Source organism: Anthonomus grandis, chromosome 17, assembly GCF_022605725.1.
Source record: "Anthonomus grandis grandis chromosome 17, icAntGran1.3, whole genome shotgun sequence".
Lineage (NCBI taxonomy): Eukaryota > Metazoa > Arthropoda > Insecta > Coleoptera > Curculionidae > Anthonomus > Anthonomus grandis.
Window position 1 is genome coordinate 17107336 of NC_065562.1, and position 19522 is coordinate 17126857.

General features: G+C 34.2%; 2 protein-coding genes across 3 annotated transcripts in view; both read right to left on the reverse strand.

Moving 5' to 3' along the window:
• Nucleotides 1-3093: 3093 nt before the first annotated feature.
• LOC126746164 (uncharacterized) lies at nucleotides 3094-4154 on the reverse strand. Its single transcript, XM_050454292.1, has 2 exons — nucleotides 3991-4154; nucleotides 3094-3705 (listed from the first exon to the last, which is right to left on the reverse strand). Exons 1-2 carry the CDS (start codon nucleotides 4039-4041, stop codon nucleotides 3265-3267), a joined length of 492 nt encoding a protein of 163 aa, XP_050310249.1. The 5' UTR covers nucleotides 4042-4154; the 3' UTR covers nucleotides 3094-3264.
• A 2328-nt stretch (nucleotides 4155-6482) lies between these two features.
• Nucleotides 6483-19522, reverse strand: part of LOC126746082 (RING finger protein nhl-1) — a 75503-nt gene continuing 62463 nt past the window's right edge. For both annotated transcript variants that reach the window (XM_050454186.1, XM_050454185.1), the window contains 7 exons: nucleotides 16110-16255; nucleotides 14600-16060; nucleotides 13093-14362; nucleotides 7466-7644; nucleotides 7260-7400; nucleotides 7061-7201; nucleotides 6483-6997 (listed from right to left, as the gene is read on the reverse strand). In XM_050454186.1, the coding sequence (XP_050310143.1) occupies nucleotides 6566-6997; nucleotides 7061-7201; nucleotides 7260-7400; nucleotides 7466-7644; nucleotides 13093-14362; nucleotides 14600-16060; nucleotides 16110-16244 (3759 nt within the window). In that variant the 5' untranslated portion in view covers nucleotides 16245-16255 and the 3' untranslated portion in view covers nucleotides 6483-6565. The remainder of the gene's footprint in view (nucleotides 6998-7060; nucleotides 7202-7259; nucleotides 7401-7465; nucleotides 7645-13092; nucleotides 14363-14599; nucleotides 16061-16109; nucleotides 16256-19522) is intronic.

Consider the following 19522-nt stretch of genomic DNA (forward strand, 5'->3'; position numbering starts at 1 on the left):
TTGGGGTTTAAAGTAAGGAGTGATTGAGCGGGAGAATGCCCAATATCTCGGTTATTCTGAACATGTGTGATGATCTAGCCGAACTAGTAGTGACCCCGTTAATTAAATTTAACTTATATTGGAAATTTTCCTTTTTATTTGAGATATTTTACAACTCTCTATCTTTTTTTATACTGAAGAAATGAAGCATTTTATGGAAAAAGAAACTAGGGGCATCTATGCTCTCAGTTTTTCTCAATTTGCTCAAAAAGTGTGCAATTTTAGGAAAAAACTCAAAGGATACTTGTTAACAGGAATTTAATTCCCTTTTGTTTGAGATACTTTACAACTCTCTATGTTTTTTTATAGTGGAGAAATGAAGCAAATAACATCTTTATGGAAAATAACTAGGGGGACCTATGGGTTCAGTTTTTCCTAATTTACTCAAAAACTATGCAACTTCAGAAGAAAACTCTTAAGACATCCTGTTAAGGGAAAAAAATTCCCTTTCACTTGAGATACTCTATAACTTTCTATCTTTTTTTATACTGAAGAAATAAAGCATTTTATGGAAAAAGAAACTAGGGGCATCTATGCTCTCAGTTTTTCTTAATTTGCTCGAAAATTAAGCGGTTTCGGCAAAAAACTCAAAGGGTACTTCTTAACAGGAATTTAATTCCCTTTTATTTGAGATACTTTACAACTCTCTATGTTTTTTTTATAGTGGAGAAATGAAGCAAATAACATTTTTATGGAAAATAACTAGGGGGACCTATGGGTTCAGTTTTTTCCAATTTACTCAAAAACTATGCAATTTCAGAAGAAAACTCTAAAGTCATCTTTTCAAGGGAATTTAATTCCCTTTCATTTGAGATACTCTAAAACTTTCTATCTTTTTTTATACTGAAGAAATAAAGCATTTTATGGAGAAGAAAACTAGGGGCATCTATGCTCTCAGTTTTTTTCAATTTACTTGAAAATTATGTAATTTTGGCAAAAAACTTAAACGGTACTTTTTAACACGAATTTAATTCCTTTTTGTTTGAGATACTTTACAACTCTCTAGGTTTTCTTATAGTGGAGAAATGAAGCAAATAACATTTTTATGGAAAATAACTAGGAGGACCTATGAGTTCAGTTTTTCCCAATTTACTCAAAAACTATGCAATTTCAGAAGAAAACTCTTAAGTCATCTTTTCAAGGGAATTTAATTCCCTTTCAGTTGAGATACTCTATAACTTTCTATCTTTTTTTATACTGAAGAAATAAAGCATTTTATGGAGAAGAAAACTAGGGGCATCTATGCTCAGTTTTTCTCAATTTACTCAAAAACTGTGCAATTTTAGGAAAAAATCTCGAAGGGTACTTCTTAACAGGAATTTAATTCCCTTTTATTTGAGATACCTTACATCTCTCTATGTTTTTTTATAGTGGAGAAATGAAGCAAATAACATCTTTATGGAAAATAACTAGGAGGACCTATGAGTTCAGTTTTTCCCCATTTACTCAAAAACTATGCAATTTCAGAAGAAAACTCTTAAGTCATCTTTTCAAGGGAATTTAATTCCCTTTCATTTGAGATACTCTATATCTTTCTATCTTTTTTTATAAGAAATGAAGCAAATAAAATTTTTTTGGAAAATAACTAGGAGCATCTATGCTCCCAGTTTTTCTCAATTTACTTAAAAACTATGCAATTTCAGGAAAAAATCAAAAGACATCTTTTAAAGGGACTTTAATTCCGTTTCGTTTAAGATGCTTTACGAATCTTTATCTTTTTTTATACTTAAGAAATTAAGCATTTTTCTGGAAAATAACTAGAAGCACCTATGCTCCCAGTTTTTTTCAATTTACTCAAAAACTGTGCAATTTTAGAAGAAAATTTAAGAAGCATTTTTTAAAGGGAATTCAATTTCCTTTAATTTGAGACACTTTACAACTCTCTATCTTTTTTCATATTAAAGAAATAAAGCATTTGTATGAAAAACAACTAGGGGCACGTATGGCCACCCAGTTTTTCCCAATTTACCCAAAAGCTATGCAATTTCAGAATAATACTCATCAGGAATTTTTTGAAGGAAATTCAATTCCCTTTCATCTGAGATACATTATAACCCTCTATATTCTTTTATATCAAACAAATGAAATAAATAAGATTTTTCTGGAAAATAACTAGGGACATCTATGATCTAGAAAACATATGTTATTAATTGGGAATTCATGGCTCAACTGCCTTAAAACAAAAACTGCACTCAAAGTTGCCTAAAATTTGAAAAAATTCTGTACAAATTTATCTATAGATCAACTACCTAGAATTTAATAGAAAATAGATTAATCAGACCTACCTATTGAAAAAATATAAAAAACTACTCTGCTCAACTGCCTGGAATAAAGAAATTAAATTCGTCATTCAACTGACCTGAATTGTTTGAAATTTAGTAGATTCTGGAAAAAGAGATTGACGATTCAACTGCCTGGAAACAAATATTGCAAAAGTTGCCTAAGATTAAAAAAAAATCTGAAAGAATTTATCACGGCTTCAACTGCCTGGAATCGACTCTCCTTTCTCGAAGAAACTCCCTACTTACAATAAGATCCAAGTACAAAGCAAATTATATGTTTATGAAAAATAACTAGGAGCATCTATGGTCTCAGTTTTTCCCCATTTACTCAAAAACTACCCAAATTTAGAAGAAAACTCAAGAGACATTTTTTAAAGAAAATTTAATTCCCTTTCATTTGATATATATAATAACCTTTTATAATTTTTGTTACTATAGAAATGAGGCAAAGGACGTTTTCTTGTAAAAAAAAAACTAGGGGTGCCTAAAGCTCCAGTTTTTCCCAATTTATTCATAAACCGTGCATTATGGCAAAAAAACTCAAAAGACATTTTTTCAAGAGAATTCAATTCTCTTTTAAATGCTATACATTAGGACCTTCTATATTGCTTTATACTACAGAAATGAAACAAATTGTAAAAGGAGCATCTATGGCCCAGGAAATATGTTTTATTAATTGAGAATCCACGCCTCAGTTGCCAGAAATTCTGGACAAACTTAACACTGTCTCAACTGCCTGGAATAAATTAATTACTTAAAATAAGACCCAACCTCAAAGTGAAATTAGTTTAATATCTCTGTTATTTTTAACATTAGAGTAAAATGGTATTAAACACATCGAATTAGAATTTAATTTTCTACAGTTTGGTGATACATTTCATGCAAACGCTGCTTTAATAAAATCACAAAAAAAATTAAAATTACAATTATAGAAACCTCAATACTAATCTACTACCACCTCATCCCCCGTATCGATCATATTATTCTCCAACTCCTCCTCAATCTTCCTCATCTCTCTCATTCTGTCGATCTTCTTCAGTCCCTCCAAGATGCACTTCAAGTTCTCGTAAACCAACTCGCTCGGTTCACTCGCCCTGATCGACTCGCAGTGGTCCAGCTGCTTCAACTCCTCCGAGGTATAGTGGAGAAACTTCAACATACCGTCCAGGGTTTCGTAGTTGAATCTTTTACCGTCGTGCGACAAGTAACCCTGTTTCTTGTAGCTGCACACCAGGAACTTCTTGTACTTCTCCTCTTGGGATAAAATGCCCGTTTTCAGCACTTGGGAGACGACGGTGGGGTCCAGGTGGACCTCGTCCAGGCAACTCTCCCCTATTTTTCGTAGGGACTCTGCCGAAATGTCTCGGTAAGGAATCGAGAGGGCCTAAAATTGAGGAAAACATTTGTTGTATTTGGGATAGCTTGGATATTATGGTCTTAATCGAGAGCTGCTTATGTGAGGAGTGAAAGTTACTTAATACTTTATTGCTCTAAAATTAAAAGTAAACGAGTTATTTGGGTTTAAAGAGGTAAGAGACTATAGTATGTCGCTCAAATGTAACGGCTCTAAAAAGCTCTATATCTTGGTTATTTTTCATATTGGTAAATTCAGGTTTAAAATATTGCTAAAAAAAATATCTGTATTGCCAAGGAGAAAAACGTGACTTACCTGTATTACTGCCAAGCAAAAGCCCACAAATACCACCAGATTTAGTGACATTTTTCTTACTCTCAGGGTAAACAACTACGTACTAAATAAAATTGAAACTGGATCATTCAACGCGCTTATCTTTTATATTTTTATTAAACAATTTGATAAGGGATCGTTGTGGTGAATAATTAATGCTTTTGCCGAACTAGTAATGACCCCTTGACCCCGTTGATTAAATTTAAATTATATTGGAAATTCACCGAATTTAATTTGTTATTCAGGGTTAAACTAACTAGGGGCACCTATGCTCTCAGTTTTTCTCAATTTACTGAAAAACTATGCGATTTCAGAAGAAAACTCAAAAGGCATTTGTTAAAGACAATTTAAATCCCTTTCATTTGAGATATTTTATGACTCTCTATGTTTTTTTATAGTGGAGAAATGCAGTATATAGCGTTTTTATGGAAAACAACTAGGGGCACCTATGGTCCCAGTTTTTCCCCATTTGCTCAAAAACTATCCAAATTCAGAAAAAAAGTCAAAAGACATTTTTTGAAGGAAATTTAATTTCCTTTCATTTGAGATACATTGCGACCTTCTATGTTTTTTTAAACAAAAGAAATTAAATTTTTTTTATTGGAAACAACTAGGGGCACCTATGGTCCCAGTTTTTCCCCATTTGCTCAAAAACTATCCAAATTCAGAAAAAAAGTCAAAAGACATTTTTTGAAGGAAATTTAATTTCCTTTCATTTGAGATACATTGCGACCTTCTATATTTTTTTAAACAAAAGAAATTAAAATTTTTTTTATTGGAAACAACTAGGGGCACCTACGGTCTCAGTTTTTTCCCATTTGCTCAAAAACTATCCAAATTCAGAAAAAAAGTCAAAAGGCATTTTTTGAAGGAAATTTAATTTCCTTTCATTTGAGATACATTGCGACCTTCTATATTTTTTTAAACAAAAGAAATTAATTTTTTTTTATTGGAAACAACTAGGGGCACCTATGGTCCCAGTTTTTCCCCATTTGCTCAAAAACTATCCAAATTCAGAAAAAAAGTCAAAAGACATTTTTTGAAGGAAATTTAATTTCCTTTCATTTGAGATACATTGCGACCTTCTATATTTTTTTAAACAAAAGAAATTAATTTTTTTTTATTGGAAACAACTAGGGGCACCTATGGTCCCAGTTTTTCCCCATTTGCTCAAAAACTATCCAAATTCAGAAAAAAAGTCAAAAGGCATTTTTTGAAGGAAATTTAATTTCCTTTCATTTAAGATACATTACGACTTTCTATATTTTTTTTAAACCAAAGAAATGAAACATTTTTATTGAAAACAACTAGGGGCACTTATGGTCCAAGTTTTTCCCCATTTACTCAAAAACTATCCAAATTCAGAAGAAAAGTCAAAAGGCATTTTTTGAAGGAAATTTAATTTCCTTTCATTTGAGATACACTACGACTTTATTTTTTTTATACTGAAGAAATAAAGGAAGTATACTACATTATATTGGAATAACTAGGCCATCTGTGGTTCTGGAAATATGTATTATTCATTGGGAATCTATGACTCAGCTGCCTGAAGACAAAATTGCAGTGAAAGTTGTCTGAAATTTGATAAAATTCTGGACAAATTTATCCATGGATCTACTGTGAAAAAAGTAAACAAATTTTCGATTTAATTCCCAGAAATTCCAGAACGACATTATGGCTCAACTGCCTGGAATAAGGAAATTAAATTCATTATTCAACTGCCTGGAATTTATTAAAGAATTACTTGAACTTTCTTAAATTTGATAAAATTTTGTAGAAAGGATCCACGATTTAACTGCCCAAACACAAAATTGCAGTCAAAGGTTGCCTGGAATTTTGTCTCCACTGTCTGGAATAATAGAATGAATAAATGGACTCCACTGCCTGGAACAAATTCAATATCAAAGTGAAATTTATTTATTATTTTATAAAAAATAACTAGGGGCACCTATAGGTCAAGTTTTTCCCCATTTACCCAAAAACTATGCAATTTCCAAAGAAAACTTAAGAGAGATTTTTTTAAGAAAATTTAATTTCCTTTCATTTGAGATACATTGTCACCCTCTATGTTTTATTTTACTGTAGAAATGAAGCAAATAACAATTTTTGGAAAAAAAAACTAGGGGTACCTATGGCTCCACTTTTTATTAATTTACTTAAAAACTATGCAATTTAAGAAAAAAACTGTAAAGACACTTTTTTAGAGAAATTTAATTTCTTTTCATTTGAGGTACATTATGACTCTCTATGTTTTTTTAAACTGTAGAAACAAAGCAAATCACATTTTCTCGTAAAAAAAAACTAGGGGTGTCTATGAATCTAGTTTTTCCCAATTTACTCATTAACCATACCATAAGTGAAAAAAACTCAAAACGCACTTTTTAAAGAGAATTTAATTTCCTTTCGTCCCATACATTACAACCCTCAATACACCCAAAAAAAGGAAGGAACGAGAAAAAAAACAACACGTCAGCTAAAGAAATGCAAATAGGTTTATTAATTCATTAATAACACACAATATAACCAAAAGAAGGAGAAAAAATTTAAATATTAATAATTAAAACACTTGAATCCTATGGTTTTCGCGATCGCACACCAGGATGTGGCCGTCGGGGGTCATCGCGACCCCCTCGAGACCCTTAAACTCGCCCTTCTGCGTGCCCCAGCACCCCAAGGCCCTCAAGAACTTCCCGTCCGGATGGAAGATCTGGATTCGATTGTTTCCAGAGTCCGCGACACAAATGTAACCCTGATCGTCAACGGCCACCCCACGTGGAAATTTGAATTCGCCCTCCTCGGACCCTTCCACCCCGAACGACGAGATCACCTTGCCGTTAATATCGAAAATTTGAATGCGGTGGTTGTTTGAATCGGACACGATCACTTTGTTGGTGTTGGATACCGCGATGTAGTGGGGGTGTTCCAGTTGACCCTCTTTGCTTCCCATGGTGCCGAATTTCCCTACGAAGGTCCCATCCGACTGGAAAACCTAAAGGATTAAGAGTGTGAGTGTAAAGGACAGGAAATGAGGTTTTGAGTTCAGGCAACTCACCTGGATTCTGTGGTTTTCCTTGTCGCACACATAGATGAAACCTAGGGCGTCAGTGGCGATGCCCCAAGGGTAGTTGAAACGTCCATCTGCGGTACCTTGACTCCCGAACGTGCGCAGGAATCGCCCAGATGGATCGAACACCTTGAACCACATTCACATTTAATTAAGACAATAATACAGTCACTCAAACGATTATCACCTGGATCCGATGGTTGTAGCGGTCGGCAATAATGAACTGGCCGATCCTATTGACGGCCACGCCCGCCAGACAATCGAACTCCCCCTCTCCGCTTCCGTACTGTCCGAACTCTTTCAAAAAACGTCCGCGAGAATCAAAAACCTGATGAATAAAGAGAGTTTATTTATTACTGGACGGTGCCAGGAATGTTCTGGCAATGTACTCACTTGCACCCGATGATTAGATGAGTCGGCCACGATGATGGTGTTGTCTGGACCGACGGCCACGCCCCGTGGCCACGTGAAACATCCGGCTTCGCTCCCCCGACCACCGATCTGGAACAGCTGCTGGCATTTTTGCAGGTACTGACTTCTAGGGAAGGTACCTGCTGCTGCTGCCGCGATACCTACGACCTTGTATTGTAATAAACTGAATATTCCAGGCATTTCTATTGGGGTTAGTAGGCGTGCAATAGTCCAGGAAATATGCGTTTTTAGTTGGGAACAGTTGGCTTTGAATGGTCCAGGTTTATACGTTTCTCATTGGCAAGAGTCCTACTATAGTAGGCCAGGATGTTTCAGGGCATGCATCAGGAAAATAATAGTGATAATAGTAGTAATAGCTCAGGAAATTGATGCTAATAAATGGAAATCACTGACTCAACTGCCTGGAATTAAATAAATATTTTTTTAAGGGTGTTATTTGAAGTACTGAATTTATTAAATATATATAAATATATAAAGAAAATAATAATAATAATAATAATAGTAGTAACATGAACAGTAGAATGGTCCAGGAAATTGATGCTATTCATTGGAGATCACTGACTCAACTGCCTGGAATTAAATAAATATTTTTTTAAGGGTGTTATTTGAAGTACTGAATTTATTAAGTATATATAAATATATAAAGAAAATAATAATAATAATAGTAGTAACATGAACAGTAGAATGGTCCAGGAAATTGATGCTATTCATTGGAAATCATTGACTCAACTGCCTGGAATTAAATAAATATTTTTTTAAGGGTGTTATTTGAAGTACTGAATTTATTAAGTATATATAAATATATAAAAAAAATAATAATAATAATAGTAGTAACATGAACAGTAGAATGGCCCAGGAAATTGATGCTATTCATTGGAAATCATTGACTCAACTGCCTGGAATTAAATAAATATTTTTTTAAGGGTGTTATTTGAAGTACTGAATTTATTAAGTATATATAAATATATAAAGAAAATAATAATAATAATAGTAGTAACATGAACAGTAGAATGGTCCAGGAAATTGATGCTATTCATTGGAAATCATTGACTCAACTGCCTGGAATTAAATAAATATTTTTTTAAGGGTCTTATTTTAAGTACAGAATTTATTTCAGGAATTAGAGTCTATTTATTGATTTAATTATTCCAGCCAGACAAATTTTAGCCAATTGCTTACAATTTTTGTTTCCAGGCAGTTGATTCATGGATTTTCAGTTAATAAATTATATTTTCTGGACCATAGATGCGCCTACTTATTTTCCATAATAATGTAATTTGCTTCCTATATCTGGTGTACAAAAAAATAGACCGTTGTAATGTATCTTAAATGAAAGAGAATTAAATTTCCTTAAAAAAATGTCTTTTGTATTTTGTTCTGAATTTGTATAGTTTTTGAGTAAATGGGGAAAATCTGGGACCATAGGTGGCCCTAGTTGATTTCCTTAAAAATGTTATTTGCCTAATTTCTTTAGTATAAAAAAATATAGAGGGTCCAAATGGATATCAAATAAAAGGGAATTAAATTTCTTTAAAAAATAATATTTTGAGCTTTCTTCTAAATTTGGGTAGTTTTTGAGTAATTGAAAAAAAACTGGGATCATAGACTCCTCTAGTTGTTTTCCATAAAAACGTTATTTGCTTAATTTCTCCAGTATAAAAAATATATACGGGGTCGTAATGTACATCAAATGAAAGGGAATTAAATTTCCTTAAAAAAATATCTTTTGAGTTTTTTTTTAAATTTGCATAGTTTTTGAGTAAATGGGGAAAATATGGGACCATAGGTGCCCCTAGTTATTTTCCACAAATAAATTTCACTTTGAGATTGGTTCTGCCTGCAATTTTCCAGGAAGTTGATTCGTGGATATTTTCTTCCATAATTGCATCAAATTCCAGGCAATTCAGGTCGTTCTTTATTAAATTCCAGGTTAAATCATGAATTTAATTTCCTTATTCCAGGCAGTCGTGGCATAATGTCGTTATGGAATTTCGAGGAATTAAATCCTAAATTTTTAGGTTTATTTTTACAGTTAAGTCTGAATTGTTAATTTTTTATTAGATTCCAGGTAGTGGGATCATGGATAATTTTTTCCAGGATTCTTAAATATTTCAAGCAGTCGAGTCTTATTTTAAGTAGCGAATTTATTCCAAGCAGTTGAGGCAGTGATAAATTCTCGCAACTTTATTTGTCTAGGAATTAAAGAAAATCAGAATTTCAACTGAATTTTGAATCCTTGAAATTTCAAGGATTTTAGATTTTCCTTGTCCAAGGATTTAAAAAATATTTTTTTTTAGATCTTCAATGGAATTTTGAATCCTTGGAATCTTTGTAATTTCAAGGATTTTAAAGATTGTGTGTTAAAAAAAAAATGCAGGTATGCAATAGAATTTTGAATCATCAGAATCCTTGAAATTCCAATGATTTTAGATTTTGTTTGTCCAATAAATGGATTTTTTCCAGATTTTCAATGGGATTTTGAATCCTTAGAATCTTAAAAATTTCGAAGATTACAGAGATTTTGGGTTTTATTTATTCATAAATATTTAAAAAAAAATCTGTTTGCAATGGAAGTTTGAATCCTCAGAATCCTTGAAATTTCAAGGATTTTAAATTTTGTTAGTTTAAGTAGTTAAAAAATTGATTTTTCGAAATTTTTAATGGAATTTCGATTGCATTGGAATTTTGAGGATTTTATTTATTCAGGAAATAAAAAAAAAAATCTTGAAAATTTTGAATTCTTGGAATCTTTAAAATTTCAAGGATTTTTGGTTTTATATATCCACAATTTAAAAAAAAAATACAGAAATTTTTCTGTTTGCAATGGAATTTTCGATCCTTAAAATTTCAAGGATTTTGGGTTTTATTCAATCAGAAATATAAAAAGTAAATTTTTTCCGTTGCAAACCTGGAAAAATTTTTATTCTATTTTTAAATTTATGTATAAATAAAACCTAAAATATTTAAAATTTCCAAGATTCCAAAGATTAAAAATTTTATTTGACTAGGGATTAAAAGAAATCATGCAATGGAATTTTCAATCATCAGAATCCTTGAAATTTCAAGGATTTTAGATTTTCTTTGTCCAAGGATTTAAAAAATATTTGTTTTAGATCTTCAATGGAATTTTGAATCCTTGGAATCTTTGTAATTTCAAGGATTTTAAAGATTGTGTGTTAAAAAAAAAATGCAGGTATGCAATAGAATTTTGAATTATCAGAATCCTTGAAATTTCAAGGATTTTAAATTTTGTTAGTTTAAGTAGTTAAAAAATTGATTTTTCGAAGTTTTTAATGGAATTTTGATTGCATTGGAATTTTGAGGATTTTATTTATTCAGGAAATAAAAAAAAAATCAGGTTTTCAACAAAATTTTGAATTCTTGGAATCTTTAAAATTTCAAGGATTTTTGGTTTTATATATTCACAATTTAAAAAAAAAAATACAGAAATTTTTCTAGGTTTGCAATGGAATTTTCGATCCTTAAAATTTCAAGGATTTTGGGTTTTATTTAATCAGAAATATTAAAAGTAAATTTTTTCCGTTGCAAACCTGGAAAAATTTTTATTCTATTTTTAAATTTATGTATAAATAAAACCTAAAATATTTAAAATTTCCAAGATTCCAAAGATTAAAAATTTTATTTGACTAGGGATTAAAAGAAATCATGCAATGGAATTTTCAATCATCAGAATCCTTGAAATTTCAAGGATTTTAGATTTTCTTTGTCCAAGGATTTAAAAAATATTTTTTTTTAGATCTTCAATGGAATTTTGAATCCTTGGAATCTTTGTAATTTCAAGGATTTTAAAGATTGTGTGTTAAAAAAAAAGGAGGTATGCAATAGAATTTTGAATTATCAGAATCCTTGAAATTCCAATGATTTTAGATTTTGTTTGTCCAATAAATGGATTTTTTCCAGATTTTCAATGGGATTTTGAATCCTTAGAATCTTAAAAATTTCGAGGATTACAGAGATTTTGGGTTTTATTTATTCATAAGTATTAAAAAAAAAAATCTGTTTGCAATGGAAGTTTGAATCCTCAGAATCCTTGAAATTTCAAGGATTTTAAATTTTGTTAGTTTAAGTAGTTAAAAAATTGATTTTTCGAAGTTTTTAATGGAATTTCGATTGCATTGGAATTTTGAGGATTTTATTTATTCATGAAATAAAAAAAAATCAGGTTTTTAACAAAATTTTGAATTCTTGGAATCTTTAAAATTTCAAGAATTTTTGGTTTTATATATCCACAATTAAAAAAAAAAATACAGAAATTTTTCAAGGTTTGCAATGGAATTTTCGATCCTTAAAATTTCAAGGATTTTGGGTTTTATTTAATCAGAAATATAAAAAGTAAATTTTTTCCGTTGCAAACCTGGAAAATTTTTTATTCTATTTTTAAATTTATGTATAAATTAAACCTAAAATATTTAAAATTTCCAAGATTCCAAAGATTAAAAATTTTATTTGACTAGGGATTAAAAGAAATCATGCAATGGAATTTTCAATCATCAGAATCCTTGAAATTTCAAGGATTTAAAATTTGTAAAAATCTAAGAATTTAAAAATTTTGATTTTTTCCATGTTTTTAACAAAATGTTGAATCTCTAAAATCTATGAAATTTTAAGGATTTTTGGTTTCCAGGCTTTTCAAGGTTTGCACTGATATTTTGAATCTTCAAAATTCCAAGAATTTTGAATTTTATTTATCTAGAAATATAAAAAGTATATTTTTTCCGTTGCAAACCTGGAAAATTTTTTTCAACATATTTTTTTTTTAATTTATGAATAAATAAGACACAAAGAAAAATAATAAATAAGATATAATACAAAGATCTTTGAAATTTCACAAAATTAAAAATTATTAGTGAAGTTTAGAGAGAATCTTCCAGAACGGCGTTCTGCCGAGTATATAAGGAACCGCATCGCCGACAGTTGTCACTTGTCAGTCCAGTGAAGCAAAGTTCGAAATATTGGCGCGAAATTTAAATAGTTCTAAATAAATACAGTAAAAATAAATATCTCTAGTAGTGTACGTGTATTCATAGTAAAGTGTGTAGTTAAATTATTTAAGTAAATTAGTAAAAATTTTCCAGTACTTTCCTATATACTCTACAGTATAATATGTACACAATTTTTTTTAATAAAAGATGTTTTGACTTTGACATCGACTTTGATTTTGACTTTGCTTTTGACTTTGGATTGGTGTAGGAAAAACACGTTTTTAATTGGGAAGAATGTGCTTGGAATGAAATGAAAGTCTTAAAAACATTCCTTAATGAATGTGTTAAAGACATGCAGCAAAACACTTGTGCGAGCTAAAACTTTGGGTCCATAAACCATTGGCAAAGCACAACTATAAGCAGCATTTAGCAACTTAACCCGCGACTCTCCAATAAACAGATCTACTACTCACCCAATGTTTTAGCAAGTAATATTAACAAAAAAAAAACAAACACTACTACTAAAGAACCTCGTACTAAAAAACAAAAAATAAGAAGAAGAAGAAGACGGTATGGAAGGGAACCTCACCACCATCACAACCACCCTTATGAATCACTCTATGGCAGGGCAGATCTCTTACTTACCGGCCGCCGTAGCTGTAGTTGGGGTAGTGGGGGAGCCTCGCATGTTTTTTGAATCATCATCAGAACTGGCCAGCTCGGTGGAGGAGCGCAAGGGCAACCCCAAAGACAACCGCCTGGCCGCCGCCGTCGAGGAGCTACTCGCACCGCCACTCGCCCCTCCGCCGCCTCCGCCCTCCTTCTCCTTCGCCCCGCCGCCACTTCTGTTACCGTACTTGTTCTTCAAATATCTCGCCCAAGAGCTCAGAGCCGCCCCGTCTTTCTCGGAGGCGGCCCCCCCGCCGCCCCCCGTCTTCTCCGGCGAATTATCGCGAGATTTGAGGGCGTGCGAGGATCGACTTCGGGCCAAATCGTGAGCGGACGCCGTACCGTAGCCCCTGGAGGCCAAATAGGCCGAGGGGTTCGAGGTGGTCGGTGAAATCGGCGAGGTGGTGTCGTCCGCCTCCTCTTCGTCACCGAACTGTTGACTGCTACGACTCCTGGCTAGTCTTTGCCTGCGATCTTTCAGTGCCATATATCTGGATCTACTGGTGGGGTATTTGGAGTCTTCGTCGTTTGTTGTTGTTGTTGAGGTGGTGGTGGTGGTGTAGCGGGGGCTGTGGTCCTCATCGTCGTGCGCTATTGCCGCGGAGCTTTTGCTCTTATTTAGGAAGCGGCTGGTGTAGCCGTAGCGAGGAGGATCGTCCTCGGAGGTGGTCGTGGTGCGCCGCCTTCCATACCTGTTCGCGTGATCGTCCGCGCTACTAGAGTACCTTGACCGATTCACGGGAGAATCCTCTTTTTTACGGAAATTATCTGTTTGAGCGTCACGGGCGTGCGCGCTGCGAGCTAGCAAAGCCCCTATGTCACTCTTAGCCATCTTCGCGTCATCCATCTTGCTCTTACTTGACGGCTCATCCGATTCCTCTTCGGTTTCGCTCTCTTCTTCTGAGCTGGTCTCCGATTCCTCCTCCTCCTCTTCTTCTTCTTGCTTGGGGGGAGGCACGGTGGCCGGTTTATTCAAGAATCTGCTCTGGAAGGTTTTCTGTGGTGCTGCCACGTGGTCGCTCTTCGCCAAATATTTCTGTTTCACTTCCTCGGTGGTGAAGGGGGCTCCGGTGCTGCGCACCGCCGAGGAGGAGGATGATTCCGCGGAAGAAGAGGAGTCGCTGCTTGGTGACCGCGCGGTTTTTTTATGAGCAGCCTCTGATGACGGTCTTCTAGTTGCTGCTGCTGTTAAAGTTTTCTTTTGATTGGGGGTTTCTTCGGAGTCTTCGGCGCTGCTGGGCGGGGCCTACAGAAAAACTGTGTTAGGGTGAGTGTCTGCTGGTGGGCATGCTTGACAATAAAACAACACAAAGGGTACTACACGTCAAGGTGTATTTAGTTTAGAAGTGGTAGAAGTAGTAGTAGAAGGGACATGCCATAGTGTCTGATCACGGCAAGCAACATATCGCTCTCTTAATCTAAATTAGGTGCTAAAAGTAATTGATTTAAATCAGGTACACGGTTACTGTTCATCCAGACTCACCTCGGGGGCGGCGGATGGTGTTTTCCTCGCTGGCGGGTGTCTTTCCTCGACTGTTGCTCTGTCGCTACTGGGGCGACTCTCTGTTACTTGTTCCGCCGAGGTGGTCGCCCCCTTGTTTTGCTTTTTAATCCTCGATATTTCGTCCTCCTCGCTCACCTGTCTGGTGGCGGGGGCCCTTTTGGGGGCCGTCACTTGGGGCGGTTTTGGCTGGGGAGCCGCCTCCGGCTTCTTCTCTTTCTTCCCCGTGGGGTTCTCTTGCAGCTTCTTCATCACCCTGGGGGAGTCCGCTAGCCGGGTGATCCCGCTCAAGGGGCCACGTGTCACATCCTCGGTGTCCAAAGGTCGCTCGCGCTCGTGCGTTTTCTGTTGCTGATCGTGGAAGCGCACGTTTCTGGCTGTCTCGTTATCAGAATCGTCTTCCGCCATGGTGTTTCTTCTGCGGAAGCGACTGCTATATTTGGACCGAGTTGGAACTTCGCGATCGTAATCCTCGTCGCCGCCCCTATAGCCGTATCTATCGCTATGGGAGTCGCCCTTCTGTTGACGTCGCTCGCCGAACTTACGCCCGCTTAACACTTGTTCCTCTTGCTCGCCATAGATGGGCTCCTGGTTTCTGAAGGCCAATCTATGGTCACTTTTGGATCGCATTAGTCCAGGCCCGGGGGGCTGTAGGAGGCCCCCGGTACTGGTCCCTTGCGAGAAGGGGCTGTTGCTGTTCGCGATATTTAAATCTCCGTAACCGGCCACGTGGAGCACCAGCTGGTTAGGATCGTGGGCCAGGATCAGTCTGATTTTCCTGCTGTAGTCGGTGTTTTCGTACTCGAAGTTCCTAATGAACTCTACGGTTTTCAGGAAAATCTCTTTGGCGTCCATCAGCTCGCAGTCGTCCCATATGTCGACGTTTTCGTTCATATGTTTGTCGGCCAAGTCACAGTTGCTCAGTATGTTGGCCACCTCTTGCTCCAAGTTTTCCTTGAGGCCTGTGAGGGTGCGCATCTCCGTGCCCATGTAACGATCGATTTCTCCTCGCAAGTATTCGGTGCGGTCCTTTAAAGCTTTGTTCAACCTCCGGTAGATCTCCTCGATCTCCTCGCTGACTGATAAACAGTTGGTCTGGATGTTCTGCGTGTTTTTCTCGACCAAAGACAGGCTGTCTTGCAACCGATGGATTCCGCGTCTGATTTGGTTGTTTATTCTGGAGATTTCGCGTCTGAGGATTTCCATGTGGGCCCCCTTACACTCCTCGCACACCTTTTTGTCGCAGTGGTGGCAGAAGTTGCAGTAGGCTTTCTCTGAGCAGACGTTGCATCTCTCCATCACTTGCCCGCTGGTGGGATCGGGGAGTTCTCCAGTGATTTCGATGTGGAGTTCCAGGAATCTTTGGAGGGTCACGTTGGTGGGGAAACCCTGGATGCCTTGGTAAGGGATGCGGTGTTCTGCGCGGCATTCTGGACATTTCACCTGAAAACGAGTCGATTAAACGAGGCTCTACGGATATTTTTCTGGTTACCTGTCTTCTGACGTAATCGACTAGTCCTTCCAGGCAGGGTTCCATGCAAAAGCTGTGCTGGCAGGGTAGCAGCTTGGGGTTACGGTAGCGGTCCAGGCATATTGCGCAGGTCAGTAATTGCTCGAATTGTTCCATGTTTGGTCAGTCTAAAAAAATTAATTAATTAATTTCAGTAATATATGCCATTTTCCAGGATAATTTATATATAGAATTATGCAAATGAGTGTATATATTCCACGTGTTTTTTTCTTTTTGAGTTATGTATTCTTTGCATGTAAAAGGAATTTTGTTTCTATTTCACCAAGGGGTCAATTTACGGGAAAGTTTTATAAGGGTTTTTTGTTTAGAATTGAATTTACTTTAAGTTCGGTCCTTACAGTTTTCTCGCTAAGTTCAACGGTTTTTGAGATATTAAGGAAAAACTTGTCAAAGGGTCGTTCTCCGAAATAAGTAAATTTTTTAAATAATTAATTTAATGCGGCTCTTAAACTAGTTTTGCAATATTAACTGTCATTGGCTTAGTCATGGTTTTTCTGAAATATCTTGAAAACTAGTAGAATTAAAGGGATCAAAATTATAGAGAATTAAATTTTGAATAATAACTTATGTTATGAATTTTTTGATAGAATGACTCGGAATGACAGTGTAAAGGGATTACTGAGCAGTTTTTCTTAATTTGCTTGAAAACAATTAAATTTGAAAGAAAAATTATAGGGAGAATTTTTGTTTAGAATTAAATTTTCTTTAATTTTGGTCCTAATAGTTTTTTTGGTAAGATTAGCGCTATTTAAGAGATTTGGAAAAAATTAATAAAAATTATATTAGCGTTGTCAAGGGGTCATTCTACAAAAAAGCTATAAAATCATATTTTGATTAAAATAATTTTTTTTTATATTGGTCCTTTTGAAAGAGAAATATATTTTTTTTAGAGAATTACTCAATGGTGTAACAGACAGTTTTCCTTAAATATCTTGAAAACCGTTAAAGTTAGAGTGAAAGTTGTAGAGATCAAAATTATAGAGAATTAAATTTTGAATAAAAATTATTCGTACAGATTTTTTTGTAGAATGCCTCCTTGTTAAGTTATGTTAATGTAAAAGGATTACTGAACAGTTTTTCTTAATTTTCTTGGAAACAATCCAATTTGGAAGAAAAATTATAGGAATAGTTTTTGTTTAAAATTGAATTTTCTTTAATTTTGGTCTCTAGAGTTTTTTTGTTAAGATTAGCGGTTTTTAAGATATTTGGAAAAAACTAATAAAAATTACCTTAGCGTTGTCAAGGGGTCATTCTCCAAAAAAATTATGAAATAATTTTTAGTTTTAATTTCAATTTTCTTTTATTTTAGTGCTCAGAGTTTCTTAAGAAAAATGTTTCTCTTGGAGAATGTCTCATTGGTGTAACGGACAATTTTCCTTAAATATTTTGAAAAACCTTAAGCGTAGCGAAAAAACTATAGAGACCAAATTTAAAGAAAATTTAATTCTAAGCAAAAATTGTCTCTATAAGTTTTCCTCTAAACGTCACTTTTTTCAAGATATTTAGAAAAAACTGCCTAATAATCCGTATATATTGACATAACTGGGTAAGGAGTCATTCTCCAAAAAAGTCAATTTAAAAAAGTCCCTCAGTTTCTCAAAAATGATCAAATTTAAATTAAAAATGCATGTGAGTAACACTGAATTTATTTATTGTAAAATTACATAGTTTAGAGAATGACCCTTTGACAAGTTCTTCCTTAATATCTCGAGAACCGTTAAGTGTAGCGAAAAAACTGTAGAGACCAAATTTAAAGAAAATTTAATTCTAAGCAAAAATTGTCTCTATAAGTTTTCCTCTAAACGTCACTTTTTTCAAGATATTTAGAAAAAACTGCCTAATAATCCGTATATATTGACATAACTGGGTAAGGAGTCATTCTCCAAAAAAGTCAATTTAAGAAAGTCTCTCAGTTTCTCAAAAATGATCAAATTTAAATTGAAAATGCATGTAAGTAACACTAAATTAATTTATTTTAAAATTACATATTTTAGGGAATGACCCTTTGACAAGTTTTTCCTTAATATCTCGAAAACCCTTAAGTGTAGCGAAAAAACTATGGAGACTAAATTTAAAGAAAATTCGATTCTAAGCAAAAATTGTCTCTGTAATTTTTCCTCTAAACGTCACTTTTTTCAAGATATTTAGAAAAAACTGCCTAATAATCCGTATATATTGGCATAACTGGGTAAGGAGTCATTCTCCAAAAAAGTCAATTTAAAAAAGTCCCTCAGTTTCCCAAAAATTATCAAATTTAAATTAAAAATGCATGTGAGTAACACTGAATTTATTTATTGTAAAATTACATATTTTGGTGAATGACCCTTTGACAAGTTCTTCCTTATTATCTCGAAAACCCTTAAGTGTAGCGAAAAAACTGTAGAGACCAAATTTAAAGAAAATTTGATTCTAAGCAAAAATTGTCTCTATAATTTTTCCTCTAAGCGTCACTGTTTTTAAGATATTTAGAAAAAGCTGCCTTTATATTGACATACCTGCTTAAGGAGTCATTCTCCAAAAAAGTCATATTATATTTTCTTCTTTAAAATTCAATTCTCTTTCATTTTAATTTCAATATTTATTCAAGAAAATTGTACTTTTAAGAGTGTGTTCTTTTTTAAGTTAATTTTGCCCTAAAAGTTAATTAATTAATTAATTAATAATTTTTGCCATTTTTATGCGACTTTCTGGTATAATTTATATACGGTGTTATGCAAATGGATGTATACGTACATACAAACGATTCCAAAAAAAGGGGTTCGCTTGCTTGTTTGTTTGTTGGGGCGGGCAAGGGGGTGCAATTTAAATATTTAAATTTCATATGGATGCTGAGCTAAAACTGTTATTGTTTTTTATTCGAGAACTTTCTGTTTGGGGTTGTTTTCTAATTATTTCAGGGGTGAGTTTATGGCCCCTTTTTATAGTCCAGTTGTTCCCCAAAAAACGTTTATTTGTTCTGCTATGGAAATTGGGGGTTGTTCTCATTATTTTGTTGGAAAAATCTTTTTTAATGTTTTGTATTATGTAGAGTGTGCTTTATGGGATATCGTGTATATTATACCAGCAATCGATAGGTATTTAAATTCTTTATAAAAGTTGTTTAATAGTCTATGGGCGTAAAGGCAAAAATAAGAAAGTTATTGAGGTTCAAAGTGGCGATTGACTCCTCGACTAATGCACTATTTATTAATTTATCTCCTTAACGGTTAAGTTTACAAAAAAATATGATGACAATTAAATTCTAAACTCTTAAATAAAGTTTCTTATATAGGGAATTTATAATTTTATTCAAGGAAAGTGTCCTTATCATGCAAACAGTACTGACCCAATTTTAATTTACGTAAATCTAAGACCCCTAAATGCTGTTGCAATCA